The 20,330-nt window shown below is 44.5% G+C and overlaps 1 protein-coding gene across 2 annotated transcripts in view; it reads left to right on the forward strand.

The window, feature by feature from the left end:
• The first annotated feature begins 4,968 nt into the window (after positions 1-4,968).
• LOC144139684 (cytochrome P450 4V2-like) overlaps positions 4,969-20,330 on the forward strand; it is a 50,351-nt gene continuing 34,989 nt past the window's right edge. The window contains exon 1 of one of the 2 annotated variants that reach the window (XM_077671977.1): positions 4,969-5,420. In XM_077671977.1, the coding sequence (XP_077528103.1) occupies positions 5,171-5,420 (250 nt within the window). In that variant the 5' untranslated portion in view covers positions 4,969-5,170. Of the gene's footprint in view, positions 5,421-14,114; positions 14,598-20,330 lie in introns of those variants that run through there. The other variant, XM_077671973.1, reaches the window with a different exon arrangement.

The raw sequence follows: 20,330 nt of genomic DNA on the forward strand, positions 1-20,330 counted from the left end.
TGACGGAGGTTGGGGAACCTGTCCCGTGGAGCTCGCGCTTCTCCGGCGACCAACAGGGTGCTACGCCGGGCTCAGGGCTGCGTTCGCCAGTTCCCCCGGGTTTTCTCAACTACACGAGCATGCTGTGCCGCGGTCGTCATCACATTTAAAACTAACCGCATAGTTAGCAATATCCGCCATTTTTTTTTCCACTGCAATAAAAGAGATTATGAGGCTACAAACTATTCACGCGCTTGCGAACGTTTTGGAGTTAGCAAAACTCTTTTTATTGACAATAATTTTACTCAAAGAAAAAATGGCGCGAAATGAGCACTTGCCTTACATTTCTCATTCTTATTGCATCTACCACAGAAAAAAAAAATTTTGACCACTTGCACTTCCCCACCCAATATCGGCCTTATTTGGGTTGGCCCAACGCCACCTCCATCATTTAGACCCTTCCAAAAGTTTGACGACCTAACTAGAGTTGTTATACACGCAGGTATGAACATTTGTGCGACCTTTGCCTCACTTGCTAAGTGAACCAAAATCAGCCTTTCTCAGTAACAAATACATACGCACAAATATCGGCTGTCGTCTTCACGAGGTGCGAAAGCTAACGGAACTGCTCCTCTCCTAAATAATAGACTAGATTTTTGTTCAATTCCCAATTGAAGTATTTACTTTGAGCGTTAGATTTAGTTTATTTGAAAGTAAAATGTTTTCAACAGCACCTGTCTCTGGTTAAAGTAGAAAAGAGTGGTAGATAGGAAATGTTTTCGTGGTTTAGTGCATCATTTAGCTGTGGAAGCTGGCTTACAGTTTCAGACCACTTTTATATTTGGATTCTCGATGTGCTGCAAGGCGAAACATACTGGGCCGATATTCACGAAGCTGTTTGTACGTAATTTATACTAGAAATAGTGATTGATCTCCGCCCGCGTGCAGCTTGTTCCCTCCAAACTGAGCGATGTGATAGCCGAGGCGCCGTCTAAAGAAAGTTACTTTTCGATATCGTACGAGCAAGTAGCTTTGTAAATCAGGTTCTGCTTTTTTACACGCAATGCCAAGAACTGCTACTCCAGCTATTATTCTGACCAAAAAAAAAATACTGTGGGATGGCATACTTCATCTCGATTGATAGCAACGCGATGCCGCAATTGGGCATAACTTCATTATTATGGGCAAACGTTAGTGGAAGGTCTTCTGTGGAAATAACAGCGCGAAACGCGACGCTACCACGCGCATTTGAAGGCGTCTCTGAGCGGCCGCCGGTGCTGGCACGGCCGCTTCCGTCCATCACGTACGTCACGTCCGGCCGCCGGTATATGACCGCCTTTTCTATTCAGTTTTGGTTCCGGAAACGCCAATTTCGCGATCTGTTTGCGTCGCGCGCGTTGATGTTTGAAACGCAGTATTTTGCATTTCGCACCCTTTTTATGTGTACTATTAGGCAACACGATTTTTACCTTGTCGAAAATTTGAGTGCAGTTGACGTTTAAGTTGAAGAATAAGATATCAGCAGCTTTGTGAAGCGTGTAGGAAATTCATGGCCGAGGGATGAAGAGCTTGCTGACTTCGTGAGGGCCTTCGAGCGTTCCCAAGAAAATATTCCTAGGGAAGAATTCCAAAACAGCTGTTAATGGTGCCAAGAGGACTCGCCTGCTCTCTTTGTATAGCTCCACTGTTCTTGAAGCCCTGTAGCATATTTTAATGCCTTTTTCAGCTGAACGCATTCGCACAATGCTTTAAAGTCCGTTTAAATAATGTTTTTGTAAGAATTCCACATCATCTTGAGTGTTTCAATTCAATATGAATCAAATACAAACTTATCCCTCCAATGTTTCTCAAATTCCCGGCATGATGGTTTATTTCTTGTGGCCAAAAACTTCCCATAGCTTAGGTGTAAAATATATCATATAATTGTTTTGCCGGCCTTGCAATTGGGGCGGGTAACAGATACCACTGGTTTCCTCAATTTCCCCTTAGGTTGATCTGGCTCATTCGGAAAAAAAAACGTCTCATGTTCTTGTATGTGGTCATTAGTGCTTTGGCAGGATTCGCAGATGAAAACTTCGAACTTCAACGCACACCAAAAGTATGTGGTAAATTCCACCTTCCACACTATTCAGAAAGGGCGAAACACGGTTCTTGTCGAGTTTTTCCAAACACCCTTTTTTGCACCATTCATGGGCAAAGGGTAGAAAGCGTTAAACGTGGTGAAGGTACAACCAGCACGGTGTACCTAATGCTAACATTTTTTATGTTCCGTGCAAGTCGTTGGCAGCAGAATATGACCCAGGGATGTGTTTCATTTTGCAAGCTATCTGTGGTAGTCCATAAACTGCGTCCGTCTTTCTTAGCAGAATCTCAACCGCGGCAGCGAGGATCCAGCGCGAAACTGTTGCGGTGTAAAAACTGGCCTTCTGACTGTCAAAACTTAATTGCATGCAATGCTCACAGAGCTTCTTTAGGGGGTATTGTCGTCCCAATGTGACGATTGGGCGTTTCACTGTATTCTAAGGCGTGGAATCACGTGGCAACGGTTTATTACGTGTTAGACGTGCATATTACCACCAAACGTGGTCTTCTAAGAAAGTGAAAAGATCTAAAACGGGATCCTACTGCAAAGAAGTCGCTTATGGGTAATCGTTAAACCTTTCCCACTCCAAATCAAAATGCGTAAACGTTCCATCACTGTTTTAGCGCAGGGTGCTAAGTCATTTTTGTTCAAAAAGACCGAAAAATCATCACAACATAACTGAAGCTTGGGCTAGTTCGTAACGATTCATCTTGTTGGAAAACACGCTGAAAAAATGCGGACGAAGAAAGGAGCCCTGTTGTCTGCCTCTTTTTTCGCCCGTGTTTCTTGAGTGCTTATCCCACCAAGATGGAACAAAAGTGTCACCGTACCTGAAAATTCTAAAACATAACTTTGTTAAAGTTCAGCGCGTTACTTAAGTTATTTGTATCGATTATAGGGTTTAACGCGCCGTAACTACACACGCAATCAGGCGTGCCGTAGTGGAGGGCTACGAATTAATTTTGACCACCTGGGGATCTTTGACATGCGGCGAAATCTCGAACACAAGGTCGTTTTTGCTTTTCGTCTCCGCTAGAAAAGCGGCCGCCACCGCAGGGATTCAAACCCGCGTTCTTGGGCTCAGCAGCACAACGCGCGTTACGTAATTCACTATCGACACCTGCAAAGAAAATGTTGCACAGCACCGATGTTACCAAAGAAGCTATGCAGAACCATAGTTTGGATAAAAAGTTTATCTTCAAACAGTAAGTGCGTAGCGCTTAGGTGCAATAATTGAAGGGCCATGAAAATATATACCGAGATACCGGCTTCTTTTGGAAGGTTATCTTGCCATTGGCTTTAATCCAGTCGACAACCGATGGGCAATAGTTCGTTGTGAGGGACCGAATAAAAAAGTCTTTCACATCTATCAGGAATGCATACACTGCAGCAGTCCTGCCCCTCATAACATCCGTTACACCGGCGGAGTTCAGAGTATCGAAAACTGCACAACGCACAAAGCTCTGACCCGCTTTATCAGGTAACCGCTGATGAACGATTGCCTTTCATCTGCAACTACAAAAGAATTGAAGGGATCGTAGCTTTGTTTTGGCGGCACAAAACCCCCCTAACTGGCTCGTCTTCTCTTGTCAATGACCTCGGCAAATTTTATCACCCAAAAGCACTTTCAAAAGCTGCACATTCGCTTTCCTGCGCGACTGCACTCGCCCAGGTGGAAAAAAAGGTTCTTGTTGACGACAAGTGTGGCCTTTTCTTTGTCCATTCCAGCGGTAATAGCCATGAACCCTTCTTCCTTGTCACTCTGTAGCAGTTGGGAGTCATTGTCCTTGAAATAGGGGATCACGCCGCCTTGCAGGTGACGTCTAGACAAGACGGTGCGAAGTGAGCTGTCCACGCCGTCAAGTTGACATCTGTCTCCGTCTTCGGTCTAAGCTTTCCTGGCCGGGTTTTCTTGGACTTTCTTGATCAGGTGGAAGACAGACAGACAGACAGACAGACAGACAGACAGACAGACAGACAGACAGACAGACAGACAGACAGACAGACAGACAGACAGACAGACAGACAGACAGACGTTAGAGGTACCCTGGAAGCTTTTTGTTATTAGAAGCAATCGAAGGTCGTTTTTGAGTAATGTTAGTGGGACTCAGCAGGAAACAATTCAAGCCATTCTAAAAAATAAAAACCAATAAGTCAATCGACGCAGATGTAGGCTTAACACTTATAAATCGCCAAGATAGATGGGAAAAACGGTTTTTTTGCGTGTTGTTTTCATGTAAGAGACACGAATCCTTTTAATAAATGAGGTCCGAGCATACTCAGACGACAGTTACGACTGTTTAGTTATGGAGTGCACAGCTTTTGTGCAAGGTAAGTGAAAGTTTCGTAAAAACACGCATGGGCAGGTTTTTTAGTTGCGCGAGGCATTATACCAGGTGTTAGAAGAACCAGAGAACAATTCATTTGTTGCCACGAGTGACGAAACACTTTAATTGCTGTTCTTGGGGCACCCTGGCGGGTTGGAGACAAAATTTGGGGAATGCGTACTATCATGACATTAAAAGGCAAGCAAGTAAAAAAAGCAGTTGCCGACGTGCGGCGGAAAAGCAGGCGCTCGTGTGGGAATTGCTGTTTATGTAGTCACTTACATAGCTGCGCCTTGAAAAGTGGCAGGGTCATCAGCGCAAGTCATGGAAGGAAGATGTTTTGTTTGTGCGTGTTTATGCTCTCACCCGCACCCGGACGGAACGTGCAGCATTATTGTGAGTGACAGGGGTGTCGCGAAACGACTCTGCCCCTGTCATACATGCTCAGAAACAAAGAATCATTAGGAGTGGAGGCGCTGCGATCGCAGCAAATGTCGTCCCTCAAAAGTCTAATCGACAACGAAGGCTTAAATACTACGACGTCGACGGTTTGAGTCGGCTTTTGTTCGGGCGGCGCGAAAGCCGACATTTCAGCGAAGTATAGTTCTTCTCAGCTCCACAGCGGTCTCCGTCCCCTATTAACTTGCCTTCGGGTCGAGTCCTAAATCGGAAGTAACCAGGCTGTAGTTCTGGTCTTGAAGCTGATCCCGCACATCGAGACCGCTCTTCAAAGGATAGAAAGCCCGACGACGGTCACAGCTAACGTCTTAGGAGTGAGACAATGTCATTAGGTATTTTCGTGGCTTCCACAGCCACTTCCACCCAATTCCAAGTGGTGCTTACGCAATTGGTGCTGTTTGCATCGGCATACCTCGTCTGGGCTTTCGTGGTCAGTCCGGCTGCTCGTTGGTTTCACAAGTGGAAGGCGCTCAGGCCTTTACCAGGGCCATGGGACGGGATACCCTTCTGGTTTTCGATGTACACCTACTGGACCAACAGCAGATCGATCGCCGCCAAGGATGGTACGGCTGGTGAGTACATGCCAAGCGCTCGTTCAACAGATATTAGGCGCGTGGATGCTTTTAATCTAACTAGTTTCAATGAGCCATAAAAAAAGCTGTGCCGAGGTCTTCCAGCTTCCGGCGCTGCTTCTCGGGGCACAATGCGAAAAACAGCGGCGGAAGTGCTTTCTTTTACTCTCACGGTATTCATAGCAACTATTAACAACACGGCATTCCTTAGAAAGTGCAGCACCCTTCGCAAAGCAAACTGGTACTTCTAAGCGACACTTCTGTACTTCTGTACAGCCTGCAAGGGTAGCATTAGTTAAGGTGTTACGGAAATGTTTTTCTAATCCACTCGCGCATTATAGAATGTTGTAATCCAATAATTAAGCAATTTTTGCCTCATTTAGATTGTACTTCGAACGCTCCTGTGCTGCATTACAGGCGTTGCCAAAGTGTGACACACCCCTAGTAACATACACAGCGACCCCAGTCGGATGAGCAAACGCAAAAATTCAAAGAGGTAAAAGAAACCACGAGATATTTTTTTATAGGTCAAGTGATCAGTATAGCGTAATTTGTATACAGGGCTTTTGGTGAACTGACGGATGATTTCCCTACTTTACAGGGTGATCAGTATGAAAGCTGAAAACAGGTGATGACGGCATAACCGCGTGTCTTTTAAAGAAGGTAGAAGACATTGTACTAAAAAAGCTTGCTAACCCATTTTCCAAATGCATAAGCACTTAAAGTTGGCCACAGCCAGAAAACTCCAACATAATTCTGATTCATATAAAAGGAGATACCAAAGGTTTTAAGAATTACAGACCCATCAGCCTACTCTCAGTTGTATGCAAGCTGTTTACCAAAGTAAAAGTGAAACGCATAAATGGCAACCTAGATTCCCAACAACACAGAGAGCAGGCTTGGTTTAGGAAAGGATGCTAAGCAATTGATCACATCCATGTCGTAAATCAAGTGATAAAAAATCCGTGATAAAAAAGTGATAAAGCATCCTGGGCAAGCTCATAAGCTCATTTTAATGGCATTAATAGACTACGAAAGAGCGTTTGATTCAGTAAGAACTCCAGCAGTTCTGGAAGCATTGAAAGACCAGGGAATAGGGGAGACCTACATCAGACCCCTAGAACACATCAATAAAGGATGTACGGACAGGATAATCTTTCGAAAGCAAAGCGATAAATTCCGAATCCGAAAGGGTGTACGACAGTGTACGGCCATCTCGCCAAAATTGTTGACATCATGTCTGGAGGGTGTATTTAAGAAGCTAGACTGGGATAACGCAGGATTACGAATAATTAGGGAATACTTGAGTCATTGGAGATTTGCAAATGACGTTGTCTTGCTCAGTAAGTCGGCCGAGTACCTGCGAAGAATGCTTAAGGAACTACAATGAAAAAGCTTGGCCGTGGGGCTACAGATAAATGTTAATAAATCTAAAGTAACAATAAATAGGGATGCTGAAAACGCACTCTTCAGTTTATGTAACGCAACGCTGGAACGAGTAGTATAGTGTAATTACCTTGCACAAGTTGTCAGTGCTGATCCAAACCACGGGAAAGAAATCTGATGCAGATTAGGTATGGGCTGGGGTGCACTGGGCAAGCACTCCCAAATATTGAAAAGTGGGCTACCTCTGTCCCTGAAAAGAGCCCTCGGCAACCAATGAGTGCTGTCAGTGATGACATACGCAGCGGAAACTTGGCGCCTTACTAAATAACTGGAAAGCAAATTTAGGTCGGCTCAACGATCCATGGAACGAATAATGACAGGAGTAACACTTAGGGACAGGAAACACGCTCCGTGGATCAGGGAACAAACTCGAGAAGAAGATACCGCAGTTCAAGTAAAGAAAAATAAATACACTTGGGCTGGCCACACAGTGAGACGAACCGACAGCTGGTGGACCACATTGATAACGGAGTGGCTACTGACAGGTGGGTCTAGTTGAAGTTGAGGGCCTACAACTCGATGGGGGGAAGAGATAAGAAAATTGGGAGGCAAGAAATGAACTCGGGAAGCTCAGGGGCGGAGCGGGTGGAGGTCAGAGGGAGAGGCCTTCGTCCTGCAGTGCCGCTAAATAGGCTGATGATGATGAAGAGGAGATTTAAATTCAAGTCCAACGTCTGAATATACAAGACTGCGTGTCAGTGCAGGCCATTTGACGTTTCAGAGGGTTTGAAAGCATCTTCAGTCCACGTGCGTTTTATTATTTTTTTTGCACTCGTGGCAAATGCAGTTTTCGCGACAAGGAGTCAGAAATATTACCGCATGGAAGGCGGCAAACTGCCTCAGTGATTGCGCTACCCCGCAGGTCTTATTTCTACATTTGTAGGGAGTAGCACATTGTCTGAGGTAATCTGAAACTTGGGGAGAATGGAGACAAGGGGCGTGGTATATTAATCTTTGCGCCCAAGGTTTACAAGCGAGGCCAGTCAAGACCACTGCTACGTGACAGCCTGGGTAGTAACTCTGCGTTAGCACCTTACCCAACAAAATGAATATCTTCTTGCTGGTTGTATGAAATGTTATATGTAGAGGCTTTTCAGTATCTCTTTATTAACAGGAATTTTGTAGAGCCACCTCACCGCAATACATCGGAGTGAATACTCGCTGCATTCACCGAAGCAAAGCTACCGAAGAACGGGGTGCGACTTCCGATTTTATAAAGAAACGCCGTCTGCTCTAGGGAATACTTCATGGGCAGTATGCCTTATAACTGAGGAAATAGGGGACAGGTTGTGGTTGCCGCCCGCGATTTTCCAGTCAACGTGCAACAGCGTCGAAAGCACTTGTGCGACTTTGATGTGGTGGTGGGCTCGAACTTCCCACTTTCTTAGACCGTGGCACAATCATGACGAGGCGGTGCAGGGGACAAAAACTCCGTTAACTTTTCTCACGGGCTCAGGGTTGCATGAGATCCTGTGAATCCTTTCGACATGTATATTTTTACCGTCTGCACCCGTATCAAATATGTGCACATCTCCCCACAGTTCTAGATGGCCAGTTACATCATGTATGCTGTAGCGATGTTTAAGTTTGGTTTACTATTGGGTTTATCACCATCTACATCACGCTGCATATCGCAGTGTATTACTTCTCCTGCCTCTTTATTATTTCGCTCTTTCATTGCACTTTGCTACCCCTTTTGAAGGAGCGAGCCCTACCTTTAGTTGGTTCGCCTCTTCAGTTTTTTATTAAAGCTTCCTCTCTTTCTCTTTTACTCTCTCTAACCACGCAATGTCCCATTGCGAACATTTTACGGGTGAAATCGCAAGCCGGCATCGTGATTGGCTTACTTGGCCTCTCTGATTGCTGTAATTGATGATACAGGGGCTTGTTGGTGAAGTAGACTATTCCGATGCGTTCATACAAGTGCTTTTAGAGAGTTATTGGTAATAATTTGGATAACAATAGCGGCTTCCTAACTTAACACGCTCCACCCGACCGCTCCGGTTGCGAAGCACGTCCGAGGTTATCGTAACGGCGGCTGCTGGCACACGAAAGCCCCACCTGACGCCTAAGTTTTTTGAATCTGCAGGTTCATTTGAAACTGATCGCGATTTTATGCCGTACGCTTGTCTAAAAAAACATTTTTATTCCTCCGTGCCGTGGCCTCATGCAGAAGTGTAGTTGGCACGCTGATGCGGGTCTAGACACTGTTCTCGTGCAATGGCAATACGGTGCCGAAAGAGTCCTTGCCTCCGCAATGAAAACTTTAGCTGTTCTTTATCTTTATCAGTTTCAATGACCTACCACGTTCTCCCCTTTGCTTTCCAAGGCATTCTTGACTGCCAACCCTTATTTCTACACAAACACATATGTATATATATGTATATATATGTTTATATATATATATATATATATATATATATATATATATATATATATATATATATATATCAATGAATCAAAGAAACGTGACAAGCACACGTCATTCGGCCCTATTAAATATTTCGAAAAAAGCCGAATAGCACTGGCAATGACGACTGCAACATTGATATGTATATATATATATATATATATATATATATATATATATATATATATATATATATATATATATATATATATATATATATATATATATATATATATATATATCATCATCATCATCACCAGCCTGTCTACGCCCACTGCAGGGCAAAGGCCTCTCCCGTTATTCTCCAATTACCTCGGTCCTGTGCCAACTGTGACCAATTTATCCCCGCAAACTTCTTGATCTCATCTGCCCATCTAACTTTCTGCCGCCCCCTGCAGCGCTTGCCTTCTCTAGGGATCCACTCTGTTACCCTTAATGACCAGCGGTTATCTTGCCTTCGCATTACATGCCCTGCCCAAGTCCATTTCTTCTTCTTAATTTCTACTAATATGTCTTTAACACCAGTTTGCTCCCTGACCCACTCCGCTCTCTTCTTGTCCCTTAATGTTACACCTATCATTTTCCCCTCCATTGCCCGCTGAGTCATTCTCAATTTAAGTTGTACCCTCTTAGTGAGCCTCCAAGTTTCTGCCCCGTAGGTGAGTACCGGTAAGATGCAGCTGTCATACACTTTCTTCTTCAACGACAATGGTAGGCTGCTATTCATTATCTGATAATGTCTGCCATATGCACCCCACCCCATTCTGATCCTTCTAATTATCTCTGCCTCATGGTTAGGATCTGGGGTCACAACTTGGCCTAAGTATATATATTCGCTTACCACTTCCACTGCCTCGCCATCTATCTCAAACTGCTGTGCTGTCCCGAGGTTATTGATCATTACTTTAGTTTTCTGCATATTAATTTTCAGGCCCACGGTTCTACTCTGTTCGCCCAGTGCGGAAAGCATGCTTTGCAATTCGTCCCCCGAGTTACTTAGCAAGGCAACGTCATCAGCAAATCTGAGGTTACTGAGGTATTCTCCATTAACCCTTACACCCACCTGTTCCCAATCCAACATTCTGAATACTTCTTGTAAACATGCTGTGAATAGCATTGGAGAGATTGTGTCTCCTTGTCTGACACCCTTCCTTATAGGTATTTTACTGCTCTCCTTGTGGAGGATGATAGTAGCTGTAGACCCATTATAGATATCCTCTAGTATTCTTACATAATGCTCATCTACCCCCTGGTTCCGTAATGCCTCTATGACTGCTAGGGTTTCGACCGAGTCAAATGCTTTCTCATAATCTATGAAGGCTATATATAGGGGTTGAGTATACTCAGCGCACTTCTCTATCACCTGAATGATCGTGTGAATATGGTCCATTGTTGAATAACCTTTACGGAACCCTGCTTGTTCTTTAGGTTGACTGAAATCTAAGGTTGCAGAGATTCGGTTAGCGATTACCTTGGTAAATACCTTGTAGACGACTGACAGTAAGCTGATCGGCCTGTAGTTTTTCAAGTCCTTCATGTCGCCTTTCTTATGGATTAGGATGATGTTCGCGTTCTTCCAAGATTCCGGTACCATTGCGGTCATTAGGCATTGCGTATACAGGTTTGCCAGTTTTTCAAGTATAATTTCTCCGCCATCCTTCAAGAGGTCTGCTGTTATCTGATCCTCACCAGGTGCTTTGCCCCCTTTCATTTCTTTCAAAGCCTTCCTTACTTCTTCGGTCGTTACTGGTGGGATGTCTATCTCCTCTGAACTACTGTCTCGTTCGGCATTATCCTGTATGTCCCGGCTACTGTACAGATCCCTATAGAACTCCTCGGCCACTGTGACTATTTTATTCCTATTTGTGATGACATTGCCTTGCTTATCCTTAAGTGCATACATCTGATTTTTCCCCACGCCAAGACGTCTCTTTGCTGCTTTCAGGCTACCTCCGTTCTTTACAGCGTATTCGATCCTCTCCATATTATACCTCCGTATGTCAGCTGTCTTGCGCTTATTGATTAACTTCGAGAGCTCTGCTAGTTCTATTCTGTCAGCTGCGGTAGAGATTCTCATGGTTTGCCGTTTCCTGATTAGATCTTTCGTCTCCTGTGAAAGTTTACCAGTATCCTGTCTAGCCATAGTGCCCCCGACTTCTACTGCACACTCCGTGAGAATGCGTATAAGGTTGTCGCTGGCTTCCTGTGTCGTAAGCTCGGCTTCCTCGTTAAGGGCGGAATATCGGTTCTGCAGCGCGATCCTGAATTCTTCTACTTTACGTCTTACTGTTTGCTCATTTATCGGCTTCTTTCGTACTAGCTTGTTGCGGTCCCTCCTCAACTCTAGCCTAATTCGAGATCTTACCATACGGTGGTCACTACACCTTACCCTTCCGAGCACTTCCACATCCTGCACTACGCCAGGGTTATCGCATAATATGAGGTCTATTTCATTTTTGTGCTCCCCATTCGGGCTCCTCCAGGTCCACTTCCGACTCTCCCGTTTACAGAAGAAGGTATTCATTATGCGTAGGTTATTCCGTTCTGCAAACTCAACTAGTAGGTCCCCCCTGCTATTTCTACAGCCCAGACCATAGTTCCCAACTGCCTTGTCTCCAGCCTGATTCTTGCCTACTTTAGCATTGAAGTCCCCCATAACTACAGTATACTGCGTTTTTACTTTAGCCATTGCCGATTCCACATCTTCATAGAAGCGTTCCACTGCTTCGTCGTCGTGGCTGGATGTGGGCGCGTAGCCCTGCACCACCTTGAGCTTGTACCTCTTATTGAGCCTAATTACAAGAGCAGCTACCCTTTCGTTAATGCTGTAGTATTCGTCTATGTTGCCAGCTATGCTTTTATTGACTAGAAATCCCACCCCCAGTTCTCTTCTGTCCTCTAGACCTTGGGGACCGAACATGGGGACCGAGCATGGGGACCGAGCATGGGGATCGAAAGGCGTGGGTTCGGTCCCCACTCTGGGCGCGTGTTTTTCTTTCTTTCTTTCTCGTGTAATTAAAAAAAATAATAATGTAATGTCACTAACGGTAAAAAATAGTCCAACCATTCCCTTATGCCTTCTCTGGCGTTGTAGACTGCCGGCATTTCTTGCTGTATATATATATATATATATATATATATATATATATATATATATATATATATATATATATATATATATATATACACCGGGTGGATCATCTAACTTTAGTCAAATGTAACAGCACGTTGATGCAGCATAAGACGACGCAACCAAATGCATGTTGCTCACTTTTTAGGTAGTTGCTCACGCTATTTTTGTATTTTGCTTAATTAGATAATTTGTCAATTTTAATTAGCGAACTTTCGCACCAACGAAGCTAAGAAAAAAATCCCCATTAAAAAGTTGCAGAGCGGGCTTCAAAACGTCTGAATAAACAGTTTCTGTATTTCTATGCATTGAGTATTACGGTTTTTCAGCTTATTGAAGATTACCGTGAAATAGAAAAAAAAAACACCACAAATAATTATGATTAAGATTGACCACGGATTACGAAAGGTACTTATTACCCCATCTACAGGAACAATCATTGCGTTTTCTGGTGCCTCCAGTACAGGTAATATCAGGCAAAAAGTGGGACGCATGTGACCTTCGACCTTTTGGCAAAGGTTTGTCACGATTGAAATAATACAGCGTGTAAAGACGCGTGCGTACGTGAGTGATGTATGTAGCTTCACTAGAACTGACGGAGCGCAATTTTTTTAGTGGTAAAACGAGTTATTTAAAATCTGAAGGTTTAGAGCATGATACAAATGATGGCATTCATTATTATTCGCGCGCCAGGTATGTGTGCAAAGCTAAAGGGGTGGTTGTGGCCTCTTTGATTGCGCCGATGACCCACCAAGTATGTTATTTCACACGGAAAGTAGTTATTGCAGCAAAAAAAACTTGTCTCGAGACAAAAGGCTCATTAGAAGCTTCATGAGGCTCGTGTAGACTTCTCTCCGTCTGCAACTGTATCTCGGAGCGAACGGTTGCCAGAAGTGGTGCGGCTAACGCGTGAATAGTGGCAGAGACGAGGAAGGTAGAAAACAAAGAAAGACGCATGACAGAAACGCTCTCTCTTGACAAGGGACAAACCCAGTCAAAGAAAGCGTATACATGACGCTAAAAACGCAAGGTCGTGGCGTAACTAGGAGAGGGGCAAAAGATAAGGGCAAGCCACACAGTTATAGCTTTCTCGGGACTTCATAAAGCAGGGAACCACGTGTCACACTAACACCTACGCCGTGTTCAGCGCGTGGGACAAGCCGACAAAAAAAAAAGAAAACGGATGCCAGGAAGGGAGCTCGTAAGCACGAAGGCCGAAAAACGTCCACGTGCTGGCGTAAGATGCTAGGAGTCCCGCCGGCTAGTTTAGTGCTACACTCGTTCCGCTTAAACGTGTCAGTCTCTCCAAACACTAAAGGGAACGAAAGGCGTACCGCAAGCAATTTAGGGGGAATTACGTGGTGTAATTATAGGGTCTTTCCTGCGACTTCAGATACAGTCAACTCAAATGAGCTTCGGGAACCATGTGAAAAACGTAAATTGAAAAAAAAAACGAATAAAAAGAAAAAAATTGTGACGTAGCATGCCTGCAATACGCTGCGTCCCGGCAGCAACAAATTCTACCTATATCACGTTCCTATCATACCCACAAGGTAGCCACACCCCCCCCCCCCCTCTTCTCTTATGCCCGCACATTGGGTAGCAACGTTATGTTTGGGTGTGCCGACGAATTGTTAATTAGGGAGAACATCCTTTCCCCAGATAAAGGCAACGCACAAGCAGTCTATAAAAGCCTCATTGGGCCAGCTCGAACCCGTTAGGCTGACCTCCCTGGCATTTCTGAACGTACCTTTCAAATATTCGTGCCTTGCAGGCTGCTCTGAAACTTCTAGGAGGCTCGTCCACAGTGCCACAAAATTTGATATTGTGGCAAAGGGTCGTGTTGTACCCCAAGCGTGGCAATGTGGCGGGCATAGGGCCATTCGTGACTTCCTCCGCCCATTTGGCCCCCTAGTTTCGCTCTCATCGAGAAGCAGCATGATAGGCAAAGAGCTGATCCTGGGCAGTTCGCCTTCGCATAGTCATTTCACCGTGTTTTGTGGACGAGTGATAGTGGGGTTGCTGGCGTACTTGCTCTGGACGCGCGTCGTGCCGTGCTGCGTTCGTTGGTGCCACACCTGGAAGGCTCTCAGGCCTGTGCCCGGACCCGAGGATGTGATACCATTCTGGCGCACTGTGTCCGTCTACTGGTCATGGCTGGGCAGGGTTTCGTACAGAGATGGCTCGGCAGGTGAGTTCATCACTGGCAGCGTGGTTGCTAAAGAGTTACCCCTATCAGTGCTTGGGTGAAAGTGCGGTCTTAGTTCACGAAATCTCAGAAGAATGGCTGATGTTCTAGCGGAAATTACGCAATGGCGTCTTACTTCGTTGCTATCTGCAGATACTGACGAGACAGGGGAAAGGAACCTGTCGTGCCCCGTACAATCGTGCAGGTAGCAATGAAGTGTAAGAAGCTGGCCTGGATGTCCATGGTGCCTCATGACGGGAGGGTTTTTAACCGCGTAGCTGTTTGGAAAATTGTAATTTTTCGTGTCCGCAGAAATTGCGCAGTGCGCTCGTGAGCGTGGGTCTCGCGGCGACCGCCCGGCAGGTAACAAAACCAAGAAAATGCCTAGCACTCGTGTGTGCGTGCCTCGCGACGACCGCCCAGCTTTCACTGAGAATGTTTGTTAAGCCTAGCACACCTATTAAGGGAGATTGGCCAAGACTGCGGAGACCGCCTTACAGTTAAAAAAACCGAGAAAATGCCTAGCGCTTGTGTGCGCGTTTCTCGCAGCGGCCACCCAGCGTCCCCGGCGTACGTTTGTCAGTCCAGCATACCAACTTAGGGAGATTGGCCAAGATTGGCAAAAACGAAACTCCAGCGTTCGCTGTAATCGTGGCAACACTTACTCGGAACGAGAAAGACACATCATAGCGTACTAACCTCTATGGTGATGTCCAATGATTATGACTTCTAACAGAATCAAAGAAGCTAACACTTATAGCAACAATGATGGAGTAAAGGTTGTTGCGGCCGCGAAGAAAAAGAAAATAGTCTGCAATCGTGACTTAAACCTTTGTGATGGTCGTGAAGGTTACGTACAGCTTCACTACCTTCAAGTATTACGCGTTGGTATGGGCGTCCTTCATTTATTTTAGGCTGAGCACGTGAGAAATATTGCTAATTCGCGTTGTCTTTTAGGATCGATGCTGAAAAAAGAGAACCATCGCGATATCTTGAACCTATGGTGCATGATGTTAACTTAGCGGGACGAGAAACTGCGGCCTATAGAAAGATACGCAACGTTATAGTCCCTTGGCCGTAATAGCCATACGGAAGTCTTGGCACGAATGCCAAGTTTTAATTCAAGTGTGTGGTTTATTTCCTCGTTGCACAGCAATGTTTTAACGGAGTTAACAATTAATGAGAGTCCCCGGGCGATCTCGTCCTTCCTCGCCCGAGGAACATAGGAGATGGATAATTTTTCTTGATTTTCCCAAAACCGCGAAGGTCAACAGCATAACAATAGCGACTCCAATGCGCTTGGAATCAATTGGCACTCGCGCCTAGAAATGGATGCGTATGTGTCGCCGTGATACCGAGGTCCGGGCTCGCGAGCACGAGGCGCATTGTCGTGAGAAATCATTTCAAGGAGCATTAACAGCTGAAAGCCGCCTCACGTTGAGGATAATCGTCCACGAAAGTTTTAGTTAATTTTTTATAATTTCTGCGAGCCAGTGCTTTGGCGCACACGCGACTGGAAATATTGCATAAATTGCTGCGAGCGACAAAAACAAAAGACGAAAACAATTTTCGACAGCAAGGTACCGCACAAACTCAGATCAAAGAGTAGAAAAAAAATGCACATGTAATAGAGGAAAAAACATTGATCTTATTACACAAACAATTTGCCCCGCAGAAATGACGATCAATAATTTTTTTCTCCATTCTTTTATCAATTTATGATAAAAAAACGGTTACCTAGAAGAATGAGCTTCTGTAGTGATATGAAGCAATAGGTGGTCGTCATGTGCTTCAGTTTCAGTTTTCGCAGCCCGCGGTAATATAATCACGGCAATACGGTGGGACAAACGTTTGAATCTATGCTGCCAACGTTTTCCGTACGCTCGGATATTTTTCTCTCCTTATTTTCTGTGCATTCCATTAACCAACGATAAATGGCTGATAAAAAATTTTCAAGTTTAAAAAAATGTCATGCTTGCGCTCGTCAAAATTGTTTTCAGTCTACGTTTACATTAAATTTTAAAAAAATCATGAAGCCACGCCATGCTGCAGTAACCTAAATTTGTTGCCTCCCTTGTGGCTAGGAACACGCAATCCTTCTTTACCAATTTTATGACCGGTGTTTGTTAGGTCTAAAAGTCCGAGATAACATATTCGTCACATTTTATTCTTCACTTCATTCGAAGTATAAAACAGGGCTAACCTCACACGCCCTACTAGCGGGCCGGACAACCTCCAGGCGGAACAGTGACTTCAGCAGCTGCCCTGCGCTGAAGACTTCCGGCATTTACCTTTTGTGTATATATATATATATATATATATATATATATATATATATATATATATATATATATATATATATATATATATATATATATATATATATAAGACAGTCAATAAGGGTTGGCAGTCAAGAAAACCTCGGGAAGCAAAGGGGAGGTTGTGGTGGGTTATAGAAACAGATGAAGAATTTTTTGAATCTCACCCGGCGGGCATTTTTTCACCAATTTCTTTCTGACTCAAAAAATTCTTCATCTGTTTCTATAACCCACCACAACACACCCTTTGCTTCCCGAGGTTTTCTTGACTGCCAACCCTTATTAACTGTCTTATTTCGCCGAGCCCCTCATTTCCCATATATATATATATATATATATATATATATATATATATATATATATATGGGGCGCGTTGAATTACAGCAGAAGTAAGGTTGGGCAATCATGAAAGCCAAGGAAAGCAAGGGGGAGAATGTGGTAGGTCATTAATTATCGTTGAAACAGGTACAGATTTTTGTAAGAAAGAAGTAATGTGGAGAAAAACACGCCCGCAGAATAGGCGTCTGTTGCGATGACCCCTACGCTACCGGCGCGGCTGTGCCCCCCTCCACTGCCGCCGGTATTTATGTTAAGGTAATTGTTTCCTGTGCCTGGGGGTGGGAGTCAGCGCCACTCCGACTACTCGAGGTGAAGGGGACCTTCTTTTTAACCCCCGGGCAGTGACTCGAGCGTTGACGACATGTCGAGAGCGGTCGACTAGAGTTGAGCCTTCTCAAGCTACCTATGGCAACTAACTGCCAGAACCGAGACCCTCGCTATGCGTGTAGCGAATCAAAATGGGAAGAGAGGGGCTCGTTGAATAAGAACAGAAATAAGGGTACGCAGTCGCCAAAGCCGAGGAAAGCAAAGGGGAGAATGTGGTAGGCCATTTATTATCATTGAAGCACGTACAGATTTTTGAATGAAAGGGAGGGGAGAAAAACATGCCCGCAGGGTGGGATCCGAACTCACGACCTCCAGAATACACGTCTGGTGCGATGACCACTACGCTACATGCGGGGCTTTGCCCCCATCCCCTTCTTCTGGTATTTATGTTAAGGTAATTGTTTTCTGCGCTTGGAGGTGGTGGCCAGCGCCACTTCGACGTAGTCGTGTATATATGTAGCCGTGGTCGTAAACACTTTTTTCGCATATCGATGTTAGACACGTGCGGTTTTATTGTGGTTTTACTTGTCGTAGTCCGGGCCCTGTCGGCAATTCGTCCGGCATTTGTCCGTGTATAAAATGAAGAAGCTGTGCATTTTTTTGAATGTGTCTCCTCCTGGAAGCAAAAGAGTAGGAAACATCTCGGCGCTGTGGACAAAACCAGTATGGCTGTCTCGATACCCCGTTCCGCCTTTGTGCTACGCTTGGAGAAGAGCTCGTAAAATCTGTGACCTCTGTTTACTAGCTCTTGCCCTGCCCTTCTACTTGCTATTTTTTTCTAAGACTCGCAACTTCATTATCAGACTGCACCACGCCTTGGCTCTGTTTATCTTCGCTCGTGAAAGCGAAGGGCTTTCTGCATGGTATGAAACCATGGTAGCTGTGCGATGGTTAGATACGTACTATTGTGGCTTGCGTACAGAAGTGCCCACAATCGTTTATTGTCAATTTTTTGGAGAAAAGGCATGCCTTTTGTCATGTTTGGCGCAAAGTCTGATTCAGGTACCATTGATTCTAGGCGTGTTATTGTTGTTGGGTGCGTGGTACTTTGGTCAAAATGTCATTTTTCATATTCTCTAAAGCGAATTCGAAGATTCGACGTGGCTTAACTGTGGTGATACAGGGGGGGCACTTTCAACTCTTCGTTGCTAAGAAGCAACACATATGCACCAGCGTTTGGAGTACGTATCTACGTCACACGATGGAGCCAACGAAAGTGAAAGGTCAATATTGATAACAGAGAAATCAGGTCGCCATCAAAAGCACGTGTGTGTGTGCATAAGGTTACCTGGAACAATAAAATTGTAAATTTTATCTACGAAGACAGGAAATCTTCAGCTATGTAAATTTAAAATAGCCACCTGTCTGTCTCACCCGAATAACCCGAAGAAAATAATAAATATAACAGCTAGAAAATAACGTTCCACGTGACGTTAGTGAGATTGATTGATTGATTGATTGATTGATTGATTGATTGATTGATTGATTGATTGATTGATTGATTGATTGATTGATTGATTGATTGATTGATTGATTGATTGATTGTGACATTTTACGCGCCGACAGAACACAGGCGATGAGGCGCACCGTAGTGGAGGGCTCCGGATTAATTTTGACCACCTGGAGAGATCTTTAACGTGCGCCGATATCTCGAACACCCGGTGATTTTCTATTTTCGCCTCCATCAAAAAAGTGGCCGCCTTTGCCGGGAATCGAACCCGCGTCCTTGAGCTCACTTTAGTGTTATGCAAACACCCATGTCTTATGCATGGAGAAACGGAGCGATTCTTGTTGAACCATGCACGACAGACGACTGCCAGGCGTTAAGAGGAATGACAGATGTTTGGGGGGAAGGTAAAGCCCAACCTTGGGCGCAGAAAATTAGCTCTACCGATTCAAGGACGTTGACAAAACACTGCCCCCATTCATCGAAATTACAATTTATAGCTGTAATTGTGCTCGATTTCTTGCATAGGGATATTGTGAAACAAAAAATGACAAGGTGCAGGCATGATCAACACAGAAGTAAATAGAAGAGAAAGCAAGTGAAGAAGCATGTTCAAAATCGTTTGGTTAGTGATAATAGTGGTAAATGAATGCATGTTTCTTCATTGCTCGATGCGCTGGACAATGAGCTGTTTGTGAACGGGCTATGAAAGGAAATCGTATTCAAGGGTACGGGAATTAGGGCATACTTAGGAAATTCAAACAATTAGTGAAACTTAGGGACAAGTGGAAAAACCTAGAACATGCTTTTTGAATGTGCTCGCAAATTGTGTGTCATCCTCAGAGTTTACAGTGGTGACATTATGGTATAAGTATGTTAGTTTCGTTAACGCAGTGCAATTTCCAAGATGAAAAAAAAATGGCTCGACGGACTAAATCTAGGGTGCGCAAATTAAAAAATAAACGATTGGTGCCAGTGTTCACTTATATTTCCGCAAGAATTCGCAATGTACGCGCAATCCGCACTCAGAAATTTAATTATATGGGCGTAAAATGTGACCTGGAATCACTGGTTAGGAGCGAAAATTTTAAACCGCACAGGTAATGACTGGTACACAGGCAGCGAAGTTGCGCTTGATATTTCAATTATGCGATAGTAGATGAAATCGACGATAAAATTTTAACATGGGTGCAAATTAAAGTTTATGAGAATATAACACAACGAAAAATCTTTGTGCGAGCGGTATGTCATAGTGCGGGAATCCAGAAAATCAATTTTTCACAAAAATAACTGCATAGCCACGGG

The sequence above is a fragment of the Haemaphysalis longicornis genome, unplaced genomic scaffold (assembly GCF_048455015.1).
Source record: "Haemaphysalis longicornis isolate Haplotype H1 unplaced genomic scaffold, Haemaphysalis longicornis Haplotype H1 scaffold_1, whole genome shotgun sequence".
NCBI classification, from domain to species: domain Eukaryota; kingdom Metazoa; phylum Arthropoda; class Arachnida; order Ixodida; family Ixodidae; genus Haemaphysalis; species Haemaphysalis longicornis.